A 26004-nucleotide genomic window follows, 5' to 3' on the forward strand; every position below is an offset into this window, starting at 1 on the left:
TGGTGATCTACATGCCTTCACGTGCTTTTATGTAGCAGTCAAATTCTATGATTCTGCCTTTCTATGAAGGATGGACTAGAGAAGGAAGGAACAGACACCAATAAGAAAAACAAATTGAGGGGGAGCTAGGTGGCGCAGTAGATAGAACACCAACCCTAAAGTCAGGAGGTTCTGAATTCAAATTTGACCTCAGACACTTAACCCTTCCTAGCAGTGTGACCCTGGGCAAATCACTTAACCCCAACTGCCTCAGCAAAAAAAAAAAGAAGAAGAAGAACAACAACAACAACAACAAATTGACATGATTTTTTAAGCTGACAAATTATGCTTAGTAGGTATTTTCTTGGTTTTCTCTTGGTAGCAGGGCGGGGAAAAGTAGTTAGCTAAATATTAAGTTATATGAATGGAGCAACAGAAGACCTCCATGCCATCAGGAGATTTCTTAATTGTCTCAGAGTGAGTTAAGGATAGGAAGAATGAACCAGTGAATTTAATCCAAAGAAATGGAATAGGAAAAACAAAAATCTGAAGAGAAAATGTCATTTCATTCTGTGAGCAAAAGGGCAGTAGACACAAAGGTATCTGGTGCTCAACCTAAAGAGAATCATAAACCAGGCAAGGCCTGGAGGGGGGAGGGGGGGAAGGAAGGGAGGAGGTTTGTGTTAAGAATTAAGCTAGCACAGTCAATTTGAGAGTGGAAAAATTTCATTGGTAAGTAAGCGCTTCTATATTTCTCACCTTTTTGTCTTTTTCTGAATTCTTACATTCTCTTTTTCCTTATAAATTTGCAGTTCTTTAAAAGCTGGCCTCTTCCTACCTCTCTAGTCTATCCTCAACTTGTCTTCTGTTCCCACCCAAACAGCTCCATCTCTCCCATAACCTTCTTTCTGTTCCTTCCTTTGCACTGTTCCTTTCTTATGCTCTCACTCCTCATCTCTACCTTTTCTATTCCTTCATTTCTTCCTTCAATACTTAGCTCAAAAATCACTTTCCTCAAGTCTTTTCTGATCCCTTCGGCTGCAAAAGCCTTAATTTCTTTCATGTATCTTTTGTCCCTACTTATTTACACAGTCTCCCCATTGAAATACAAGTTATTTGAGAGAAGAACTACTTTTTTGCCTTTCTTTGTATCCCTAGCACTTAGCACAGTGTTTAGCACATAGTAAGCATTTGTACAGTGAGGTATGTTAAAGATAAGACAAAATGGAAAGGGGAATAAAAAAGACAAAATGAGACCACAGCAGAAAAGGAAGAAAGTTTTTAAGGGATCTGGCATAACATCCTTTGAATCCATAAGCAAAATCCAGAAAGCTCCACTTGGATTTTGTTACCAAGGTGACTTAAAATTTTTAAAATTAATTTATTTTGTTTTTATTAGTTTTTGACATTTATTTTTATAAGATTTTGATTTCCATTTTATTCCCTTACTCTCCTCAACCTTCCTCAACACAGTAATCAATGTGATATAGAAAATACATGTACAATCATATTAAACATATTTCCACATTAGTCAACCAAGTAATTTTAACAAGAAGTAATAAGGTGAAAGTTCTATACAGATTCCAAGAAAGAGCTGTAAGCCCAGACATCTGACTGAGTCAGTGAGATTTGGATCCCACATCCTTTGAAAAAATTATTATGACAGCATGGAGAATGAAAGAAAGGATGCCAGAAATAATGCCAAGAAAGAAACAAAAAAAAAATTTGACAACTCAGGATAAGTTGAAAATGACACTACATTTTCAGGAGTTGGTGACTTCAAGGATGAAAGTGCCAACAGTAGAAATAGAAATGCCAAAAACAAATGTTGGTTACAAAATAAAGTATAAATTGTCCAACTACAAATCAGTAAATGACTTCCCACAGATTCTTTCTCATTTTAACAGAGAAAATGTGAACAATGCCTATTTCAAGTAGGAAGAAAGATTACCAACAAAGTAAAAAAGACAGGCTTGTAAAAAGCTTCTGTTGATGATACATTTTTGTATAGCCAACTCCCCATTTGACTTCAAATAAAGAAGAATGGAATATGTTCCATTTGTATTATTATCAAAAAAGTCACAAATGTATGCAGTTGAGCTCTGATTTCTAAAGCCTTCATTCTTTAGCTTAACACTAGCAAAATGCAACTGCATATTCTGAGAACTATGTTGTATGTTCCATTAGACAAATTAAGAAAGGATTATTTCTTTGTAATAAGATAATACTTGGACTATAAACCATAGTTTCCCAAAATTTTATTTTCCAAATACTTCAAGTTAATATACATACTTACAGTGAACCTCTTTTTTTTCTCCCTGTGTTCATCAGAGCTTGGGATGCTAACACTTGGGCAGCTTTCTTTGCAGTCCATGGTACAGCCTCTTTTGGGTTAAATGTCTCAAATGGACACGAAAAAAAGAGTCTGAAGAAGTTTCCAATATTATACAAATTCAATAATACAGATCCAAAACATAAAGTTTCTTGGGAAAACATTCAAATTCCATCATGCAACCTTTAACAAAAAGAAGAAAAAATAGAATTTAGCAACATTAAAAAAATACTTTTATATTCTGTCTTTTAGAGGCATAAAGGTTTTTGGGGGACCATGAGACTAGACTGAGGTCATATGTAAGTGTTGAATGCCAAGGGAAGAAATGATAGAACATAGGTAACAGTTAGAGATTTCCTTCCTGAAGAAGGAATTAAGATGATGAAATTAGTATTGATTTTGTTTCATCTACAGAATCTTCAGGAAGAAGAGACTAAAAGTCAGAAAAGTAGTTTAAGAAATGACTGAAATAGTCCAAACATGAAGAATGTGACAAAAATTAAGGAACAGATAAATGAGAGAGCTATTTTAAAGAAATTTCCACAGGACATGGCAACTAGTTAAACAGAGAGGTTTGAGGGAGGAGCTAAAGAATATTTCTACCCTTTCTAAACTTGAGTAGACTAAGAAAAGTATACCAATGACTTCAATAGCCAACTTAGAAGAAGTTGTTTTGAAGCTTCTTGGTGAGTGAGGAAGGCAACAGAGGATGAACTTAGGTTTGCTTACACTGAGTTTGATATGATATTAAATTATATGCATCCTCTATGTTGAAAAACACAGGAGCAGAAACTTGATGAAATATCTGGATTTTAGTTCTCAATATAGAGTAGTAACTGTTAAAACCTAGTTAAAGGAGAGAGAACTATTGAACTAAAGGAACAAATATGGAGTAAGAAAAGCAGTTAGAAGCTAAGGCAGAAAAAAATCAAAATATCAAGCTGATACAAAATGTTTAGAGATGCAGGTTAAGTACAAAATACTGCATCAAGAAAAGGAAATCAAAAAAGTTCCAAAAAGAGATCAAATGATTATAACGGTGCTAAATAATACAGAAGACAAAGAAATAAAGATGAAATAAGACATCACTGTTAGATTTATGTCTAAGACATAGTAGTACAAGACTATAAAACTATAATTTAACAGAGATACTGGAAGACAGATTGCCAGAGATTACAAAGGGAACAGATGGTAAGGATATGTAAGTAGCAAGAGACATTCTACAATAAAGAAGAAAAATAAGACAGTATTTAGAGGTCAACAGGATAAATAAAAGGTTTTCCAAAATGGGGGAAAATCTGAACATATAGGAACAGTTAGGTCAGTAGGGAGGGAGAGCCAGATGAAAAAGAATAAAGGAACAAAATACCTCAAGAATCTAAAAAAAATACAATCAGGATAGAGGTCTACCATGTATTTGGGTTGAAGGGTCAATCTGAAACTTAAGTTAATGTGATAGATGTCAATGTAACTGGGAAAAATGCTACAGCCACACCCTCACTTGTAAGATTCTGTATCTGTATTGGGGCACTCTCCAAGGTGGCAGGACAAAGTTGTATGCTATGATTCCCAAGCTAGAACTAGCTTAGGGTCAAAGAGATTCACCTATCTTTGAGTCAAGAAATCTTAAGGACTAATCAAATCTCTAAGGATTGCTGGTCCTGACCTACAAAACAGAACCAGAAGGAAAAAAACTCTTGGTTAAGACAACTAATTATCTGTCAAACTCAAAAAATAATTAAAAATCAGGTTCTCACTTGAATGTCTTACAATGCTGATGAATCAATAATACTTGTATTATCAAAAACCCTTGGACATGTCATTTGGTTTTGACATTCCTACTTATGTAGCCCTCTGATTTGTTAAGGCAATTATCATGTCATGTGATATATTACAATTATCTCTTTGTCTTATCACCTTAGCTGCTGAGAACAGGGACCATTTTTTATCTAAACTCTGTCCCCTAACATGTTATTCTGTCCACAGCAGAAATTTAATAAATGTTTGATAAATTTGTCCTGATAAAACACAACATAAACAAAAATCAAAACAAAACAAAAATACAGATCAATATCCTTAATGAATACACACACAAAAATGTTTAGTAAGATATCAACAAAGAGGTTACAGCAACATATTAAAAAGATTGCACATAATAGCTAGGTTGGGTTTATACTAGGAATGCAAGACCAGTATAAACATAATAAACTATATTAATGACTTAAATAATAAAAACCATATGAATTATAGAGATGACTAAGAGGTCTTTCACAAAAGACAACTTCCATTTGAACTTCTCCTTAAGACAGTAAATAATGTTTATCCAAGGCCAAGAACCAATATTCTATTTAATAAAGAAAAGTAAGAAACCTTTCTAACAGACCAACCAAGATTATGAAAAACCACAACTATTTAATATGGTGCTAGAAATGCTAGGTATACCAATGAAACAGGAAAGAGAAAGAAGGCAAAGAAAAAACAAAATTATGACTTTTTTCTTAATACTATGATTTAAATAAAAAAATTCAAATAAAAATATTAATTCCAATTATAATTAAGCTAAATTGCAGGATATAAAATAAATCCGGACAAATCATTATTTGTGCATATTACCAACAAAACCCAGCAGAAAATATTACAAAGAGAAATTTCATTCAAAATAACCATAGAAAGTATAAAATATTTGGGAGTATATCTATTAAGACACACTTAGAAAGTATGCAATTAAAGAAACAATCTTTCTAAAAATAGAGACTTAAATAATGAAGGGAAAAATATTAACTGCTCATGGCTAGATCAAAGCAATATAATAAAAATATGAATTTTTAACTATAAGTAAAATAATGTATCACGCCAATGTGCAATAACAAATCAAATTACCAAAGGATTATTTTAGAGAACTAGGATAAAAAAGGAAGTTCATCTGGAAGAAAAGGTTTATGAATTTCAAAGGAAGTAATGAAACATAATGGGAAAGACATAAAAGATACCATCATAAACAAAATGGAGGAGCAAGGAAGAAAATATCTAGCTGATCTATGAGTAAAAGAGCTTATGACTAAAGGACAGTGAGGATCACAGAAGATAAAATGGACAATTTTGTTTGCATAAAATTTAAATCTTCACTAAAAAAAACTCAATACATTTAAACCAGAAGGATAACCGGTAACTATCTGCACCAAGTTTTTCTGATAAAGGTCTTATTACAGAGAAAAGTGACAGACAAAGCAGAAGATATGAATAGGGCATTTTCCAAAAAGGAAATCTACGCTATCAACAACTACATGAAAAAAAAGATCCCAAATCACTAATAATGTAAAAAGTGAAAATTGTAGCAATTCAAAGTCCATCTCACACCCATTAGATGAAAATGATAAATGTTGAAGGGGATGTAGGAAAAGAGGAGCACTAATATGTCTGATATAGTCAATTTGGAAAGCAAATTGGAATTATGCCTCCAAAAGTCACTAAACTGTGAAAAAAAGTCCTTTGATCTAGCAATGCCCCTATATGGCATACACATCAAACAGATCAAAGAAAGAAAAATAATACCCATGTATACAAAATATCCTTTTTATTGAAGGAAAAACCTGAAAATTAAAAAAGCGGTCCACTTTTTGGAGAGTGACTAAACAAATATATGAAATGTAATGGAATATTATTAGACCATAAGAATGAAGAAGTGGTAGTTTCAGTGTAAAGGAAGAACTCTATTAATTGACTAAAAGTGTAGTAAGCAGAATTAGAATATGCAATTACAACATCATAAATAAAAACCACTTTCAAAGTCTTAAAAATTCTGATCAATACAATAACAAGTCAATTTCAGAGGACTGATGATGAACCATACCCACTTACCTCCTAAACGAAAAGTGATAAAACTAAAGTGCAGAATGAGACATAATTTTTTGAACATGATAAATGTGCATATTTGCTGTGCATATTTGTTATGATAGCTTTCTTTTTCTTAATTGCTCAATTATATCAAGGTTGGTGGGGTGAGAAGAAAATAAATGTTTATTAGTGGAAAAAATAAAGATATAAATAAAAATAAAATAAATCTGCCCTGTCATTGGTCCAGTTCTTCTCTCCAGAAGCAGGGACTCTTTTGACTCCAGGACCTCCAGTGACCATACCCTATCCCCAAAGGCAGACTTAAAAGTTGGGACTAAGCAATCTTGATTGGCCAGCATCTGAATTAAGAAACACATATCTCCCTCCACCACCACCAATACACACCACTTAGCCAGCACTAGATTGATCATGATTCATATTTTGCCTAGACCAAATCTACTCCCCCTGGATCCCGCCCACTGCTCTCTCTAGAGCATGTTCTAGCTCCCTATTAGAAGTATGAATTTGTCAAGGCAGGATCTCTTGGATTTTCCTCGGGCTGGTACTTAAGAAATGCTTTATAAATTTTTGTTATTTTATGATGTCAACTACAATGCTATTGGACAATTATTTTATCAGTCTGCATAAAAATGTCATCTAATATATAGAACTACATAATATTAGAGCTGAAAATGACCTTCAAGATCATTGAACCAGGACACTGGGGATATACTGACTTGCCCAAGGTCATACAATTTGCTAATGGTAGAGTCAAGATCTGAACCCCATCTCTTACATTCTGAAACCTATTCTGAAGTTCTTTTCATTGCAGTATTGAGCTGGTTGTGGGTGAAATGAGAAAGAGGAGAGACCATGAACAGGGCTCAGTTCAGTCCCTATATCTCTCCCTCTCAGAATTCCTAGTTTTCTTTGACAAAACATAGATCAAATACATCCTATTATTGAAGGCTTTTCCTGATCTCTTCTATCTGTTAGTGCTACCCTTCATAAAGTTACCTTGAGTGTACTTTTTCTGGGGTCACACTCTCTCCTCCTCTCTTCTTATTACAATGTAATGAACTTTTTGTCCTTTTCCCCAGTACCAACTTAGTAAATGTTGGATGATTAGTTGACAGGATACTTTTTCTTTGACCAAAAAATCCAACATTTTATGCAATGATATTAATTGCATAAAAAAATTAATTTCATTTTTCTGTGTTCCTTCAAAAAAATTTTCTCCATCTAGCATAATCATTCCCTCTCCTTTAATAAATTACTAGAAGTAAATCAATTTCTTGCTAATCCTACCTACTTGGGATTGTTTCAACATCCTGGAGCAACATTCAAGGGCAATTTATACCAGCAATAAAGTATTTTTTAATTATACTCCGTAACTATAAAATCCCTTCCACTGTCACAGTAACTATTTTAATCCAAGTCCTAATCACCTTGCTCAGTCTACAAAAAGTTTGGTAACCAGCCTCTCTAAGCTCTCCTTCACTAACAAATTCCCTAAATCATTCTTCTTTAAAAATTCTGTGGCTATCTTCAACTCAATAAAGCTGAACTACACAGCACTTATTTAGAAATAATCTACCATGCTTCACTAATTTCTCACTTGCAGTTAAAACGAGCAAATATTTGCTAAAAATTAATTATATACAAGAAATTATATAGAAAGGAAGAGTTAGAAAGTTGGATAATGGTCTTTGATTTCAAAGAATTTACAATCTTACAATAAAGTTATAACACATCAATAACTAAAACACAGGAGGAACAATAAGACAAGTGTCCAATTCTGTTTCAACATTACTAAATCCCAATGGTGAGCTTTCATGGTACTCTGCCCAGAATCAGACTATCACCACCTTCCAGCTATTTCCAAACCACGTCATTCTGTAGATATTCAGCCAACTCTAGCTTCTCTTCAAGGACTGTCTTCTCCTAATACAAGGTAAACTCCTTAAAGTCAGAGATTGTATTGCTTACCTGCATTCATATCCCAAACAGTGTAGTGTTTAAAACAGAGCAAGTGCTTACTAAACGTTTTTTCAATCAAGTGCTATGGAGATTAACAGGAGGGAGAGACCACAATAGTTGGAGGGAAAGAAGGAAAGGTTTCATTGGGCAGCTGACACATAAATGATAATATTTGTAGGATATATAGATTTTCAAAAGATACAAGCACATTGCAAAGGAAGGAACACCAGAATATCTAGACCAGCAGAGGGCAGAGGGTATCAATCAATCAATAAACATTTAAGTGTCTGTCTACTGTGCCTCATAGTAAAATAAGTTGAAAATGAAAATACCCTTTCATACCAATATAAAAGGTGAATGAATGAAATGAAAAGGTGAGCATGCCAATATTCTTTCCAATATTATTATATATACTCTTGGTTTTATAACAAAGGACTGTTAGTTTGTCCTAATTAGTCTAATTGTTATTACATGCATTTGGGGACACTTTCTCAGGCTATTTTCTCTATCAGACTACTATGGTCTTGAAAAGCTGGGACTTGGGCAGTTTTAATCATCAGTAGGAGGTCAACTCTGAGAAATGGTACTTGTTCAGACAAACAGACAGGGAAAGGGGGCAAGGACAGAGGGAATAAAGACAGTAATCTGACATTTATACCGTTTTCTGAAGTTTACAAGGCATTATTTTTCTAATGAATCCCAGAGATAGATGTTCTAGTTTTACATATGGGAAAGCTGAACTTGAAAGAGATTACGCTGTTAAGCCATGGCTGTCAGTCACACAGGTTTTCTGATTTCAAAAACAGTGATCTCTTCAAGATGTCACAAGGATAATAAGTGAATATCTACAGAGACAGGGCTCATTTAATCAAGAAGAGGATGCTTCTCTGGGTACTTTTCATTTCCAACAAACCTGCATAATTTTCCATTGAAACTGCTTTATGTTTGAATTATTATACATTTTGCTGAATTCATATATATATATATATATATATATATATATATATATATACACACACACATGTGTAAACACTGCATGAAACATCTTAAGTTAAGAAAACATTTTTAAAGGAAACAAAACACACCTTGTCATATCTATAAATTAGTTCCATTGTAAAATGGGCCAAGAAATCTCACTGGGCCTGTCAGTGCAGGATACACATAATGAAGTCTGGTGTGTGTGTTTTTCCTGGATATCACATGGTGAATCAGTAACAACTTTTCCTGTTTTTCCTTTTTCACTATCATCTTCCTTTAAAATTCTTTCCCCAGCCCTTCCCCCCAATACATTCTGTACTCTGAGCTCTCAAAGTCAATTTAACTCCAGAACATTCCTAGAATCTGTTAACATTTCCCCCAAATGAACCTTAATATAAGTCTTACTTAAGTATATATGAACTCCAGACAAAATACTCCTACCATTGCAGGTCAGCACACGTTCTGCAACTGAAGAGTTGGAGACTTGTTTGACAAACAGAAATTAAGAGTCTGACTGCCAGAATATGTCAGGAGCAGGACCTCAACCCAAATTTTCCTGGCTCTAAAGCCAGAGGCTCTCTATCCACTAGGAAAGAAGGAAGAAGGAAGAGAGGGAAGGAGAGAAAAGATATAGGAATTATGGATATTATTTTTTAAAAAGAGAGATAGAAAGAATATGAATAGGGAATCAGAAAACCTGGAATCAAATCTGGCTCTGTCATTATTTTGGGCAAATTATTTAATCTTTTTGGGCCTCAGTTACATATTGTAAAATAAGGGATTCAAACTAGATGATCTCTAAATTATCTTTTAGTTCCAAATCTATCATTTCACAAAAATAAGTAATACAACAAATGCTCAAGATTACAGTAAGACTAATAATATGATAAATAATACATGTCCCAGAGTTTAAGGGTGTCTAAAAAACTGCACCAAAACGTTCTCATGAATTAAGTAACTTCCCTGCACCTATTTGCGTCCTAGTACAGATCATATGGGGATTGGGTAAGGGAGGAAGAGATAATTGTAGTTCTTTCTCCACCACAACAGGGTTTAAACTTCCTGGAATGCAGAGAATGGCTTCACAAAGCTTACTCCAACTAATTACAGGCTTTTTTCTACCAAGTTCCAAAATTCGTTGGCAGGAATGGTAAGAATGGCAACAATAATTACGTCCCGATTCTGTCATGTGAAAATGCCCCTCTAACTGTTCAGTGAGGCGCCCTTCACCCAACACAGACCTCTCTGTCTACTGTGGAATTCAGATGCCTCAATCCATTTTCTTTTAGCTTCAGTCAGGTCCTCTATGCTTTTGCTAGAAAATCCAGGGAATATGGATACTGTGGAGTCATGGACATGATGAAGAGAAAAAGTAGGCCTATGGCAGTGTTCTCCACCCCTTTTTCTTCCCTAGCATGCCTGAAATTCAATGTACATCCTGAAAGGAGTAAGGGAGAGAATACAGAAGCAAGAAATTGCTAAATTCTCACCAACAAAAATTAATATTGTAGAAGTATGGTTAGTTTCTGGTCTAAAAAGCAATGAGGAAAGCCTTTGGGGAAAAAAATAAGCATTAATTATAATAGAGAGACAGGAGACACATCTCTACAAAAAATCCAGGAAGGTTAGTAACTAAGTATCCATAGGTGGTGTGATCAAACAACCCTACTATTGAGAGTGGGAAACATATGCTATGATAGCTTTTAAGTAATGAATAAGCAACAAGACAGTGTTATAACAGATTATTTACACTGTAAGAGTCATGGTGAGACCAGAGCAGGTAGAGTCAGCAGTGGAGCCAGGAAACAGGAGAGCTTTACCAGCTTCTATCATCCCAGCCATGCAAGGGCAGCTGAAGCAGAAATACATCTCTGAAGCAGGACTGGCCCAGGAATGAGAAGCTCAGTGCATCCTGTAAAGTCACATGGACTAAACTGAATTTAGGTAAACACAACCCAGAAACAAAGAGGATAATTCACTTAATGCTTTATGATTAGGAATATACACCAAAATAGCACTGACAGAGACATGACACAAACTCTCAAATTAAGACTGGCTGAAAAGAACTGTCAGAATTCTGTAGCTTATTTTGTTTTTATTTTTATTCTTATTTTTCTACTATGAAAAGGAGTAAGAATGTATGAAGGATCTACTATGTGTCAGATGCTGTGTTAAGCACTTACCAAATATCATCTTGTTTGAGCCTCACAATGACCCTGGAAGATAGGTGCTGTTATTAGCTTCACTTTACAGTTGAAGAAACTGAGGTAGAAACAGTTAAATGACTTGCCCAGTGTATGAAATCCATATGGACTCGTCTTTCTGACTCTAGTTCAATTCTATCCACTGTGCCTCCTAGCTGCCTCTCCAGTGAATCAGAGCAAAATATATTTTTGTCTTTGTCCGAGTCATTTTTCTGTAGAATGCCCAAGTGTGTCTGAGATAAGGAAAGAAAAACTGAAAGAAGTAAGCCTCTGGGGAAGGACTCTGGAGGCCACAGGAGCACATATTTCACCTCTTTTTAAAGGAGGAATCAGGAAGGATTGGTTCTGATCTGGAAGAATAAAGAGCAAAGCTTAAGTACAGGTAGAAAGGGGGGGAGGGAGGGAGGGCACAGAAAGAACATGGGCACAACTGGTTCCTGTAGCAGTTCACCCAAGAGAAGAACTGAGCAGAGAAAGCTCCCTTTGCCATACACCAGGGAAAGCCGTCACTATTAGTAGTACCATGGACCAGGAGGCTTTAACCAGACCTGTATAGTCTTACAAATGTCTATTTCCCTTTTCTGTCCTCTAGCCCATACTTGGTCACACAGAAAACTCTTTATGTTCAAAGGTGTATGCTCTTGAGAACAGACAAGGGCCTGAGAAAGTGAGGAAAGCCCCAGGAAAGGTTGCAGGAAGACCTGGGTAAACACTTGTTCTTTGTTCTGAATTCCATGGATTGTAGAATGGTCTATCTATATTCAAAGTCTAGAAAGAAAAAAACCCTGGCAGAAAACATAGGATTTCATGTATCTGCATAAGTGGCATATGGAAGAAGGTACTGTTCCTCAGATTTCAGAGTCTGCTGGATATTTTACATTTCTCTATAAAGCAACTCTTCCCTTTGTTTCTCTAACCATGACAAAATGTCAATCAAGGAAATGACAAGTGACATCCATAATTAAATTTATACCTTCACATAGCAGGCATTTATAGTGTCTTAAAGGTTTGTAAAACTCTTCCTTACCACATTTCATCCAGATTTCAACTGTAAGGTGGGTATTTTTGTTACTATGCCCATTTTACAGATTGGGAAATTGAAGTTTAGAGAGGTTAAGTGACTTGCCCAAAGGTGACAAAGTGAATGTCAGAAGGAGATTCTAACAATATCTCTCCTGCCAAGAACTCTTTCTACTCTATCAAGCTAACAGATTTTAACTATATTTATTAATTTTTTGGATAATTAAAGCCAATCTCTCTTTCTCTGCATCTGTCTCTTTCTCTTACTAGGTAACTGAGATTATGTGACCTGCCCAGTATCATACAGCTAGGAAGTGTTAAATGACTGAGGCTGGATTTGCACTCAGGTCCTCCTGACTCCAGGGATGGTACTTTATCCACTGTATCATCTAGCTGCAACCATATATTAAAATCTCAAGAGGCAAGATGGCATAACAAATGGAGAGCTGGCCTTGAAGTCAAGAAGACCTGAATTTCGAGGTCCGCGTCTGACATATACTGGTTGTCTTCTGACATACACTGGTTATTACCCTAGTGCTCTAAAACAACTGTCTAACATTATAAGGTGCATAGAAGCTGATATCCTGCCTTGGTAGAGGGAATTTTCTCAGCTGGGAGTTCCCTAAATCAGTGGTATCATAGGTCTAAACCCAATACATGTGAAATTACAAATATCTAATGGGAAGATGTATAAGTAGACTCCAGTATGTTATTGACAACAGACTACATACATGGAGCCTAGTTCAATGATTTGTGTAAGGTCAAAGATCTGGGTTCAAATTCCAGTTTGGTCATTTACTAGTTGGGAATTTGAGCAAATCATGTAATCTCTCTAGAATTCATTTTCCTCATATGCAAAAAAGGAAGTTGAAGTAGTTAACACTAAATTCTCCTTTAATTCTAAAGCTATAATAAATGTTTATTGCCATAAAAGATAATACAGAAGATATCTATCAATAAAAAAGTAGATTAGGAAATTACTATACTAAGAATGGAGCACCAGTATATTTGTTTATAGACAGCCCACATGGCATACTGGCACTCTTAAGAAACTAAAATGAAAATAAACTGAACACTGAAGAATTTATGAGAAGTCATGGATAAAACGTTCTATGTGTTAAGAAATTAATGGGATTTACTAACTGCATAATGAAGAGAGGAGCAATCCTACACCAATTAAATCAAAAACAATTAAAGAATCAAAATAATGATGGGTTCTAAACTTACTATTATTCATTCATATAAAGATAAAGGGAAAAAACTGCAATTTTAGTTAGACTAAATTAAAAAAAAAAAAAAGAATGTGTAAGAGACATAGTTCCTCATATGCAATACTGAAGGAATAAAATGGGTAAAATTTTTAGTCACATAATGCTTTCTAGCTACCACTAGAAAGTACATTTTCTAAAAGAGCATGTAAAACCATATAAATGTTATTGTAAGGGAGTTTGTCATTCAAATACAGAAAAGTATTCCTCTTGGATTAGGCATATTAATTTTCCAAGGTATTTTTATCTGTGGAGAAATAGCAGACTCCTTGTCCTCCAGAAATTTTTACACCATGGTCACTCACAAATTCTCAAATGGATTCCATAGAATTACATTTTTTTTTCCAACTGTCTTCTTTATTTTGATAATTACAAAGATTTAAGATTTCATCGGGTGGGGATATACAATCACAAGAGTTGAAAAAGGAAAACAAGGATTACCATCATTTCCAGTAGTACAATAAAAGCAAGAAGGCAAATACTGTGTTAAATTTCAGAAATAACTTTTGGCTTTTTAAATACAGTCTGACAAATGATTGTCAAAAATGGATCTTTCCCCCATATATTTAAAAGTTTTAGTGCCACCTCATTTTCAGAAAGTCTAAGAATATTTACAAAGAGAGTGGTTCAGATGTTTCCAAGTTGTAATTTCTGCCATGCAGAGAGTACACTATTAAAATAAGCTGGTAAAGCCGGAAAGCGTACATGATAACATGTGCTGGAAACCCCAGAAGGTTAAACATACATATACAGTTTCTGCTCTTCTGTAATATGTAATTATCAAGATACAAAGGTCATAAATACAGGGAACATCATTCCAAAACAAATATTTTCTTACAAGATTTTTTTCTGGCAGTAAAACATACTTATTGGCACATATCATAAAAGGTTTTTGAAATATATTTTGAAACAACCTAATAGAGTATTTAAGGTGTACAAAGTGCTTTCAACCTAACAACCCTGTGAGAGAGCAAATATTAAATATAATTTAAAAGGTGAAGGCAAAGAACAAGACTTACAGAGATGAAGATTTTTCCATACTCAGACAACTTTTGTTTGGTTTGATATTTCAATCCATATTCTTGACTCGCAAGATCACAGCATTTCAGAGAAAGAAGGTATCTTACTATGTAGAATATAGTATCAGTACAAGTATCAACTGCTTAAAGAAGTTATATTCTTTAAGGCAGCCCAAAAATCACATTTCCTTTTTTGATTCCTGTATTATACTACTGACACATTAGGAATACAATTCACTAAAATCCTCAAACATTTTTTCTGACAAATTTGTCTATCAAACATTTCCCCCATCTTACATCTATTTATGGAATTTCTATTATGTCTATAAATAGACATATTTAAATATATCTAAATATATCACTATTAAACTTCTTCCTGTCATATTCAGTCCAACACTCTGGCCTATCTTATTTTAATTGATTCTATTATTCAAAGCATTAGCTGTATCTAATAGCTTTTGTGCCACCTGCAAATTTGATGAATGTGTCAATGCCAATGGCTGTGCCTATATCCAAATTGCTGCTAAAAATGTACAGTAGAACAAGGCCAAGAACAGATGGACAAGTCATTTCCCAAGAGACCAGGTCCTTCTTCCAAGCTAACAATAAAATACTAATGATTCTCCTGAGGGTCTTGCTATCCAATCAATTCTGATTCAAACTAAGGTTCATTTATTATCTTTTCCATAAGAATAAAATGAAGGAACAGTTTGCTATTTCCTCTCCATCTCATTTTCCAGATGAGAAAAGTGAGGCAAACAGAGTTAAATGACTTGCCCAGGATTATACAACTCCTGGGCATGTGAGTATGTGTCTGAGACTAAATTTGAATTTGATGTCAGAAACACATCAAGCTCCAGACTTTATCACATTGAAAATCTACGTACTCCTAAAATAGTTTCTAACCATTCTTTAACTATATATAATAGAATTTTACCAGAAACAAAGTCAAACTCACAGATTTATACTCTTTAGACTCTTCACTTTTAAAACCAAGATGACTGTTTTACAAAGCTAGTTCTATAGTACTCTGCTCCTGTCCTAAATTTACAAATATCACTAATAACTAGCAATCACACATGCTAGTTCTTTGAGTGCTCTAGGATATATGTCTAGGCTTAAAATTCAAACTCATCAAGAGCAAGGTGTTCTCTCTCCTGATTTATGTCAGCTTTCCATTTCTAATTAGCCCTTCTCATTCTGTCCTTTCCATCACAAAGATCAAAGATTATTCTTGGCAAGAAAAAAAAAATCCAGACATAAAAAGTTGGGCAGTTTAGCCTCCTTTCTGTCTTCTCTCTCCAAGTAATGGCCCTATTCCTTTTGTTTTAATATTGTTGTTTTTTTAAAGTCCTCTTTATTATCATTAACTTTTCTTAAGTAGTTTCATTCAAGATTGTAAGCCCTTGATTCCCAATTCAGTCCAGGTCTAACAAGACAACAAAGCTGATTAGTGAATTCTCTCTTCATCTGCACAGATCTCTTTAAATATCTTTCTTTTCCTCTTTATTCAAACTGTTCTTTGGGTTCTAAAGAATTCACTCAAGAACTTCTCAACTTTCCGGAGATGATGTTTTCTGTCAAATTTATTTCACAGAATTCTATTTATTCTTTGGCTGAACCTACTGAAATTTGTTCTTAAATTTAGGGTGCATGTTAGACAACTCCCAGCTTTTCTCTCTTTGATCATATGGTTTAAGTTGACATGGTCTCTTCCCCCTGAGGTTAACATGCCAGAAGCAATCAGATCATTCTCAATGGTAACAACTAAATCCAGAATTGAATGTCCTCTTGTTTTATCCACATTTTAAAGAAAAAATTATCATTAAGGCATCTGGGAACATGGAAATGTCAAACTGCTTCATCGGTAAAATGACGATATTTGTAGAGCTGCTTATCAGAGGGCTGTTATAAAAAAATCAAAGTGGATAATGCATTAAAGTATTTTATAAACCTTAGAGTTTCTCTTTCCTTAGTAAGATTACTAAAAATTAAGTAGTCCCTAAAAGTAAGAATGGAATTATATTTAAATTTTCTACTAAATGGAAGTCACAGAAAATTTACTTTTGCTAGCTGTTTTTGCACTGTACACGTTTTAAATATTATACACAGAGAAATATGACTCTACTGAAAAGTTGTTATGTTGACATTATTTAATTGTTTTGCCTACCTTAAGTAAGAGAAATTCACCTGCTTAAATAATTGCATAGACCAAATAAACTGAGTTATTAATCACTAACTAGGATCACTGCTAGAGGAAAATGAAACTATGATAATGAATAACAGGAACAAAGCAGAGCTGCCCAACTCTGCCCAGTTGTTATTAATGTCTGTTCTATTCCCCCAAAACATGCACGTGGATTTTTAAACTTTTAAAATTTAAATAAGCATATTCAATCTTGTTGTTCAAGAACAAAATTTTATTTTCATATAAAATAAAACTATTAAAAATATTACTTTTCGGGGCAGCTAATTGGTGTAGTGAAAAGAACACTAGCTCTGAAGTCAGGAGGACCTAGTTCAAATCTAACCTTAGACATTTAACACTTCCAGGCTGTGTGACTCTGAGCAACTCACTTAACCCCAATTGCCCCAGCAAAAAATAAATAAGTAAATAAAGATTATTTTACTCTTATTTCATCTTGTTCACTCCTATTTTATGTATGTTTTGTACTGTATATATTAGTATAATAGAAAATGGTATCTACTTTATAAATAAATACACACACATTGAGAGTGCATACTCAAAAAAGCTTACTAAAAGGGCTACAGGATCAAAAAATTTTAGAAACCACCTGTCCTTCACTACCTATGATTCTATTAGAATGAAAATTCTACTTTCTTTAATAATTTCAAAAATAAAAACAAATCATAGATACATTCCTTATTGATTCTTCCCTAACAGAAGAATCTGCATCCCCAACGCTGATACCAGTAAGATGTTATCAAATACATACTATTAAGTAGTCAAAAGCCAAAATCTGATACTGAACACTACCTGTGTGGTCACATCGCTCATCTTTCTTGGTCTGCCTTGGTTTTTTCATCTGTAAAAACAGGTGATTGAGCTAGGTGGCTTTAAGGTCCCTTCAGCTCTAGGTTTATGATCCTACAAATTAAATATTTATTGAATCCTTACTAAGATAAAACTGCTGGTTTTATCTTAGGCACTGGGGACATGAAGATAAAATCTACACCCCTAGCAGTTGGCACAGTGCTGGGCCCATAATTGGCATTTAGTAAACACTTATTAATTGATTAAAAATTCCTTGATCTCCAGAAGGTTACAAATGACTGAGTGGGAAACTACATAAATAGGCAAAATTCAGGGGAAGGAGGTGAGGGAAGGACAGTTCTAAGGTGTGGGGAAAGAGGTCCTTTAAAAGGCAGGGCTTTAGCTTAATTCTGAAGGAGCTAGACAATCCAAAAGGTAAAGATGAGGAAGGAGATCATATAAAAACAGAGGTGGGAAATGGAATGCCACATATGCTAAATATCTAGTAGGATAACTTGGTTGGAACAGAAAGTTCATGGGAGGAATATGAAATCAGTGTTCAAAACCAGACAAAGACAGTAAAAGATTTTTAGTGCCAAACAAAGGAGTTTGTATTTTATCCTAAATACAGGAAGACAAGTAAGCTCCTTGAAATGATGAGTGACCTATCCAAATTATCAATTTGGGAGCTGGGTGGATAAAGGATGGAGTGGTTGGGATAAGATCCAGTAAAGGGCACTTGAAAAGTGCTTTATTTATTTATTTATTTTTTATTAATAATAGTAGTAGTAATAAAAAGGTGGGGATGGCTAAAAGAAATGTTGAGGAAAAATATGGCAGCTGATTTCAGATGGTAGAGAGAGTAAGACAAGAATTGAGGATGACTTTAAAGTTGAGGATTTGGACAATAATGCCTGGCACATACTAAGTGTTTAACAAATGCATGTTAACTTGGATTAAAAAAATAAAGAAGTCTCAGGAAAAGATTTTCCATGATTTAAGTTTGGGGCATTTTGAGTTTGAGATACAGATGCTCAGTAGGCAAGGATTGATGCAGAAGAAAAAAAGAAGGAGGAAAGAAGAAAAATGTTGATTTGAGAATCATCTGCATACAAATGACTGAACCCATGAAATCTGATGAAATTGAGTAGGAGTAGAGTTTAGGAATAAATCTTAGGGTACATCCAAATGTAAGAAGGAGAAAGTGGATGATTCTCCAGCAAAAGAAACTGAGGAACATTCAAGGCATAAAGGAAGGAAATAGGAAGAAAGCAATGTCAGGAAAATCCAAGAAGAAAAGAATATTAAATGGCTACTGTTAACATTAACAGGGGCAAGAGAAAGATCAAGAAGTATGACTGGGAAAAAGTCATTGCTTATAGCAATTAAAATAGTGACTTAAATTGGGGTCACCAATGGCAAACAGGCAGTTTCTGGGATTCAAAGGTTTGAAAATACAGCAGTATGTTAAGAAGCAGAGTCATTCTAACAACCATTACATTGAATTCCCAATCCCTATATTTATGCCCACCTGCATTTTTGATTTCCTTCACAAGCTAATTGTACAATATTTCAGAGTCTGATTCTTTTTGTACAGCAAAATAACGTTTTGGTCATGTATACTTATTGTGTATCTAATTTATATTTTAATGTACTTAATATCTACTGGTCATCCTGCCATCTGGGGGAGAGGGTGGGGGGTAAGAGGTGAAAAATTGGAACAAGAGGTTTGGCAATTGTTAATGCTGTAAAGTTACCCATGCATATAGCCTGTAAATAAAAGGCTATTAAAAAAAAAAAAAAAAAAAAGAAGCAGAGTCATTAGGGACAAACATTTTTTTTTCCCTTAGGAGTTTGGCCTTGAAGAGATGCTACTTTGAGAGGACAGCAGATTCAAATGAAGAATTTTTGAGCATAGGGGAGGTCTAGGAGCCTTTGTAAGCAATGAGAAAGGAGAGTGAATGAAGAAAATTGACAATTACAGAGAGCAGGAGAATGGGTTCAAGGACACTTGGCTGGAAGAACTACTTCTTAAACTGGAGCAAAAAAAGGGAGAATGGGAGATGATACATGAGAGCTCTAAGAGCTCTATGGAGAAATCCTCATGATGGATGGTCTCAATGTTCTCAAAGTATAAGCCAAAAAACCTAGTTGAACTCAGATAAATGATAATATAGGTAGAGAGAAGTTTGGATAGAAAAGTCAATGGGGAAAAGGGAAGCTAGACGGTGTAGTGGATAGAACACCAGCCCCAGAGTCAGGAGGACCTGAGTTTAAATCCTGCCTCTGACACTTTTTAGCTGTGTGACCCTGGGCAAGTCGCTTAACCCTAATTGCCTCATTAAAAAAAAAAAAAAACTTAAAAAAAAAAAACAACCAGGAAATATTTACAGGATTGTCATTCACTACTGAGGACTCAGTTGAGACCCAATCAACACAATTGTGAGACTTCTTTCAGTAGCATCCAGAAAGCAAAGTATGGAAGGGAATGAGCAGTAATTGGGCAAGAAAGAAGAGCAAGACGTTTCAGGGTGGAGAGCCATGTAAAATTGAAATGAATGTAATATTAAAGACAAAAAAGGTGAAAGGCAAGAAAGAATGTAAATGACTTGAGAAAATGAATGAAGTTAAGAATGGAGGAGATTCATGGAACAATATACATAGAGCAGAAAGGGACATCTAGCTGAACCCCTTCGTTTTAAGATGGGGGGGGAGGGTAAGAAAGTGATTTGCCTAAACAACTGTTAAGTAGCAGGACCAGGATTTGGTCCCATGTGTTCCAAATCTTATTTTAACAAAGTTTTAACAACTAATGAAATCACATATACTATGCTTTTGAAGTTGGTGGCAATTTGAGAAAACTATTCCTTTTAACTTTGTCTCTACAACAATATTATTTCAGCAAGAATTCAAGATTTTCCCTGTCCAATATCAAAGAACAAAAATGGAACATGAATAATTCAGTGATAACCAATACTGTCTAACAGATTCTTTAATTTGTCAGGTGCTCATAATTCTCTAAGGTATAAAAAGGTTTTAATTTGATACTGGAATAACCAAAGCACTGTAAAAGCATGGTTCTATAATACTAGAAAAGAGACTTATCTTTTTCTCAAAGTAATTAATTATATGGCAATTTTTTTAGTGTTGATTTAAATCATAGATGTTGGAAGATAATTATGAATCATATAATTAAGTTACCAAGCAGGATATGGCTGAGAAAAAAAGCATTCATAGAACTCTAAGACCATCAGTAATTAAAAACAGAGGTATCTTTAAAATTAAGAGTAGATCAATATCTTCTTTTACAAAATATTTACAGCAAAAGACCAAGTTCAGTTTCTACAACTGCTTAGTGATTTAATCAAAGTCATATTTCTTAAGCATTCATCTTCTTGTAAAATTGGCAAATTTAGCTAAACTTCTTAGGCTGTAGCTACTAAATAGAGCAGCTAGGTGGCACAGTAGATAGAGCATTAATGCCTGATGTCAGGAAGATAAGTCTGATTCAAATTCAGTCTTGGGCTCTTACTAGTTATGTGACCCTAGTTATGTGACTAGTTATGTTAACCCTGTTTAGCTCAGTTTCTTCATCTGTACAATAAGCTGGAGGAGGAAATGTCAACCCACTCCAGTATCTTTGCCAAGCAAGAAAGTCCCAAATAGGGTATATAGAGGCAGACACGACTGAAAAGTAACTGAATGGCTACTAAATACAACCAGTATTCCAGACATCAAAATATATTCAAAGGAAAAGGGAAACTCTTTAAAATAATTAAAATATAAGGTTTGTGGAGGTAGAAACTGAGATTGCTTTTATTTGTTTGGTCTTTCTTTAAATCTGAATATTTAAGACAGTACCAGAAACATAGAAGGAACTTAATAAATGCTAGTTGGCTGACAAATGAAATTTATTTCTATATCTGTACATAAGGACAAATCAAGTTACCTTTCTGTTACTTTTCTCAATTTCTTAGTAAAAATTTTAAAACCAATCATCTCTCTGCTAAGGAAAAAAGAGTCAAAGGGAAACTTCAAATAGGTTTGGATTTTGAAAATCCAGGTTTACTCAATAGTCTCATTGAAGTTGGTGGCAAAGAAAGGAGGGTAGGCTGCTATTTCCAGTCATCCAATGAGGTTTCTTCAGAAATCAAACTGGATCTAAAGTAATTTTGATAGAGAAATGTCCTGTTTTAAGTTAATAGAAACATCTCTGAAATAGTGGAGCCTCTATATATTACTGACTTCTCATGATTCAATACTATGAATCAATCTTTATCCATTAAACAATCTTTTTTGATTTTCAATTTTAATGTAAAATGTGTAATTGTAGTAACTGCTTATAATCAGTAAAAACAAGAGGTCTTAGCCTGGGCTTAATGACTGGAAATATTTCAACGATGGTCCTTCAATAAAATTAGTTTTCTTTGTAATCCTATGTATTTCATATATTTGAAAATATTATTTAAAGTAGGGGTCCAGAAGCTTCTCCAGATTACTAGAGGTTCACAAACACACAGAGCTTTAGAACCTTCTATTCTAAATGTCTATTAAAAAGGTTTACATAACATCAAACTTCCCATTTAAGTTGGTATTCCAGGCCAATATGTGGGAATTCATGCCAGTCTACAAAACTCTTTAGGAACTACCAGAAATAATCCAATCCAATTCCATCCCATGCGATAAACACTTACATGTACTATATGCCTGGCATTGTGCTAAGTGCTGGAATATATATATATATATATATATATATATATATATATATTTCCATTAGGCCTGATTGTTTGGGGGTTTACTTAGCAGGTAAATGCTTGCTGATTTTTTGTGGTGGTAAAGAAATGGAAACTGAAAAGATACTTAAGTATCAAATGAGTAAAGTCTAAATAAGTTATGGTATACAAGTGTCATAGAAGATTTGTATGATACAAAGTGAAGGAAGCAGAGCCAGGGGAACAGATTATGTGATTTAAAAAAAAAAAAAACAAAAAAAAAAAACAAACAGTAATGTAAAAAAAAAAACAACTTTGAAAAATGCAAAAACTCTGATCAACACAATAACCCAACCACAATTCCTGAGGCCTCGTGATAAAACTTGCTACTCATCTCTTGATAGAGAAGTGATAAGACACAAGAATGCAGATTCAGGCATTTTTTGCAGGGCACATTGCAGGTTAAGGAATTTGTTTTACTTATCTACACAAGTCTATAATAGGTTTTATTTTCCTTGCTTTTTTCTCAATGGGCAAGGGGAAGGAAGGTGGGAAATAACACATAATAAATGTGTATAAAGTTAGCCAAGGTGACACTCACAAAACTAGATTCCTTTAGTCTTTTGGACTTCTTTAAAAGTCAAAGAAAAAATAAATCTTTTATAGGCTAAGAATAACAGGATGAACAGAGGTTTGTCTAGAGATAAGGTACTAAAAATTCTGTACAGGTCTTTTTTTGCACTTCTGAATTGCAAACTAAGTAAAGCATCTTTTTAAAGGATTGGAATGGGCTAAATTTATAGGTGAGAACCAGACTTTTGTTGTTATTGTCATTAAACTTCTTCCTCCCCTGAATTTAGGAGGCAGAGAATCCTTATTTTCTTAATTTTTTAAAAGCATTTGTATACGTTTGCAACATATATAGTATATATGTTATTTGCAGACAAATGCATATACAAACTTACATAATTTAAATAATAGGAGATATATTGCAAAATATATAAGAATGTTTACAATTTGTTTTACAGATTTTTCCGCTTCATTCTCACAGCCACCTCGGGAGGTGGGTGGCATCATCCTCATTTTATAGATGAAGAAACTGAAGCAGATAAAGGTTAAGTGATTTGCCCATACAATTCAGGACTTCCTAACCCTAAGCCATAAAGTTTTCTCACTTTGCCACCTTAGCTGCCACTGGGGTGAACTGCTAGATGTGTATGGGAATGGGCAGTGATACATTTGGGAATCAATGTGACAGGAAAACACACACAGCAACGAGATCCAGTTTATGAAGAAAGCTCTATTAATTTTGGATCAAACCTAATTCTCCATCAACTGGAAGGGTCTCTTGCATGTGGATTCACAGTAGAATTTATGCCTCCGAGGAGCCGCCTTTCCAGTGCCCCGGGACATGGGCGCGGAGAGAAGTGGCCGAGTCCCAACACCAGGATTCCCCACCGCCGCGGGGCGGCTCCCATTCCCCCCTTCCTCCCCGCCGGGGGTGTGGGGGCCTGCAGACCCCGCCCCGAGCTCCGCCGGGACCCGTTCTCGGAGCGCCTTCGCTCAGCTTCCAAGTTGCGGGCAGCGGGACGGGACGGGACGGGACGGGACGGGACGGGACGGGACGGGACGGGACGGGAATTGTCCGCTTCTCCGCTTCTCAGCGCAGCGCTCTGGCAGCGGGGCCGCGACCACCTGTAGCCCGGTCCCGCCCAGCCTCTTGTCCCCGCCGGCCGGGGAGGTTCCGCGGCGGGCCCGGCCTCCTCCCGAAACACTCCAAATACGTACCTGAGGGCGCCCGCGGCAGCAGCGGCAGTTTCCCACCCCAATCCCGGAGGAGCCGAAGAGCGGATCACAAGCTAATCCAGCCCAAGACCGGCCGGGCTCCCGCCGAGCTACCTCCACCCCCAGCGACCCTCACGCCCTCCTCCCCATCCGGGCGGGGCGAGACCCAAAAGGGACACGCCCTCAGTGCGCAGCCCTCGGCCAATCGCCGAGGCTTTACGACATGCCCCGCCTCCCCGTAGGGGGCTTCATTTCCCCGCCCCCTCTTCCTTTCCCCTCCCCCCCAGTTTGCTACTTCCCCGCAGCCCGAACTCAGGAGAGGGGCCCCGAGCAGGGTACAACCTGAAGGGCAGCGGAATAAAGAAAGGGGCGGGGGAAGGGGGGCAAGCGAAGGGGCAAAAGGAAAAGATAGTTAAGGAGAGGTGCAAGACAACCTAAAGCCCTAATTTAGCGACTAAGGAAACAAAAAAGGATCATTCAAAAACAGAAGTTGTCGTTGCGTTGTCATTACTCGTCACTCGGTCAACACTTTTTAAGCGCCTACTATGCGGCGGGGCAACTCCCTAAGCAAGTGCCGGGAGGGAGTGGGGGGGGAGTAGGTGTACAAAAAAAGGGTAAAAATGGTGCCAGCCTCTAGGAGCTAACACTGAAATGAGGCTAAAAAACCAAGGGGTTTGGAGTCACCTAATGTTTCAAGGTTGGAACTTTATTTAGGAGACAGCCTGTAAAAAAAAGCGACTTATTATTAACAAACAATAAACTTTTATTAAGTGCCTACTATGTGCCAGGCACTGTGCTTAGAACTGAGGACACAAAAAGAAGCGAAAGTCATTTGCCCTGTCCTCAAGGACCCCACAATCTGATTGAGGAGACAACATGCAAACAAATATAGGAAAAGCAAGTTAGGTACAGACTTAATAGGATGCAAATAAGGAGAAACCACTGGAATTAAAAGGAGTTGGGGATTTTGGTTGGGACTTGAAACTATATAAAATCAATAATAACAGTAGCTAAGATTTATATAATGCTTTAAGGTTTGCAAAGAGCTAGGAAAAGGAGTCATTTTGCCAACACCAGCTCTCATTTTCAGCTTTATACCTTTTCTCCTTACTTCATTCAAAATAGTGGGCTCTTTCATGCTTAATAGTCACATAAATGAGGTACTGGGGCTTTCCCCTCTCTAATTTAGATAAGTTCTCAGTAAACTAAACCAGACCACAAACCTGAAGGTTAAAAAAAAAATTTCCAGAGTAAATAATTGATTCTGAGTTCTATCACTTTATAAGAGATCCTGTAATAGCATTAATACCGTAAGGCAATTTTGCCACATTCTTACATTTAAGTATAGGTAGAACTAATTGGTGGGATATGAGTGAAAGGTGAGACATTTAGTAAACAGTAGAATTCCACTTAATAGACACACCAAAGAATTCTCCCTTTTACTGACAAGAGCTCTCTATTGTGGCGCAGTGGATAGAGTTCTCTACCTGGAGTCAAGAAGACATCTTTTTTTTTTTAATTTTATATTAATCCATTTTTATTATATCTTTTTAGAAAAGATAATTTCTCTGTCTCTATTATTTTTTTTTATTATAGCTTTTTATTTACAAGTTATATGTATGGGTAATTTTACAGCATTGGCAATTGCCAAACTTTTTGTTCCAATTTTTCCCCTCCTTCTCCCACCCCTTCCCCTAGATGGCAGGATGACCAATACATGTTAAATATATTAAAGTATAAATTAAATACAAAATAAGTTTACATGTCCAAACTGTTATTTTGCTGTACAAAAAGAATCGGACTCTGAAATATTGTACAATTAGCCTGTGAAGGAAATTTAAAAAAAAAAAATGCGGGCAGGCAAAAATATAGGGATTGGGAATTCAATGTATTGGTTC

At 35.6% G+C, this 26004-nt stretch overlaps 1 protein-coding gene across 5 annotated transcripts in view; it reads right to left on the bottom strand.

Annotated features, from left to right (window-relative positions):
- Positions 1-26004, bottom strand: part of LOC100918178 (serine/threonine-protein kinase Sgk3) — a 159289-nt gene that overhangs the window by 81660 nt on the left and 51625 nt on the right. For 3 of the 5 annotated variants that reach the window (XM_031946323.1, XM_031946325.1, XM_031946322.1), the window contains exon 2: positions 2276-2494. In XM_031946323.1, coding sequence (XP_031802183.1) covers positions 2276-2353 — 78 coding nt within the window. In that variant the 5' untranslated portion in view covers positions 2354-2494. Of the gene's footprint in view, positions 1-2275; positions 2495-24109; positions 24213-26004 lie in introns of those variants that run through there. The other 2 variants (XM_031946324.1, XM_012541280.3) reach the window with 1 other exon arrangement.

The sequence above is a fragment of the Sarcophilus harrisii genome, chromosome 1, assembly GCF_902635505.1.
Source record: "Sarcophilus harrisii chromosome 1, mSarHar1.11, whole genome shotgun sequence".
Taxonomy (NCBI): Eukaryota; Metazoa; Chordata; class Mammalia; order Dasyuromorphia; family Dasyuridae; genus Sarcophilus; species Sarcophilus harrisii.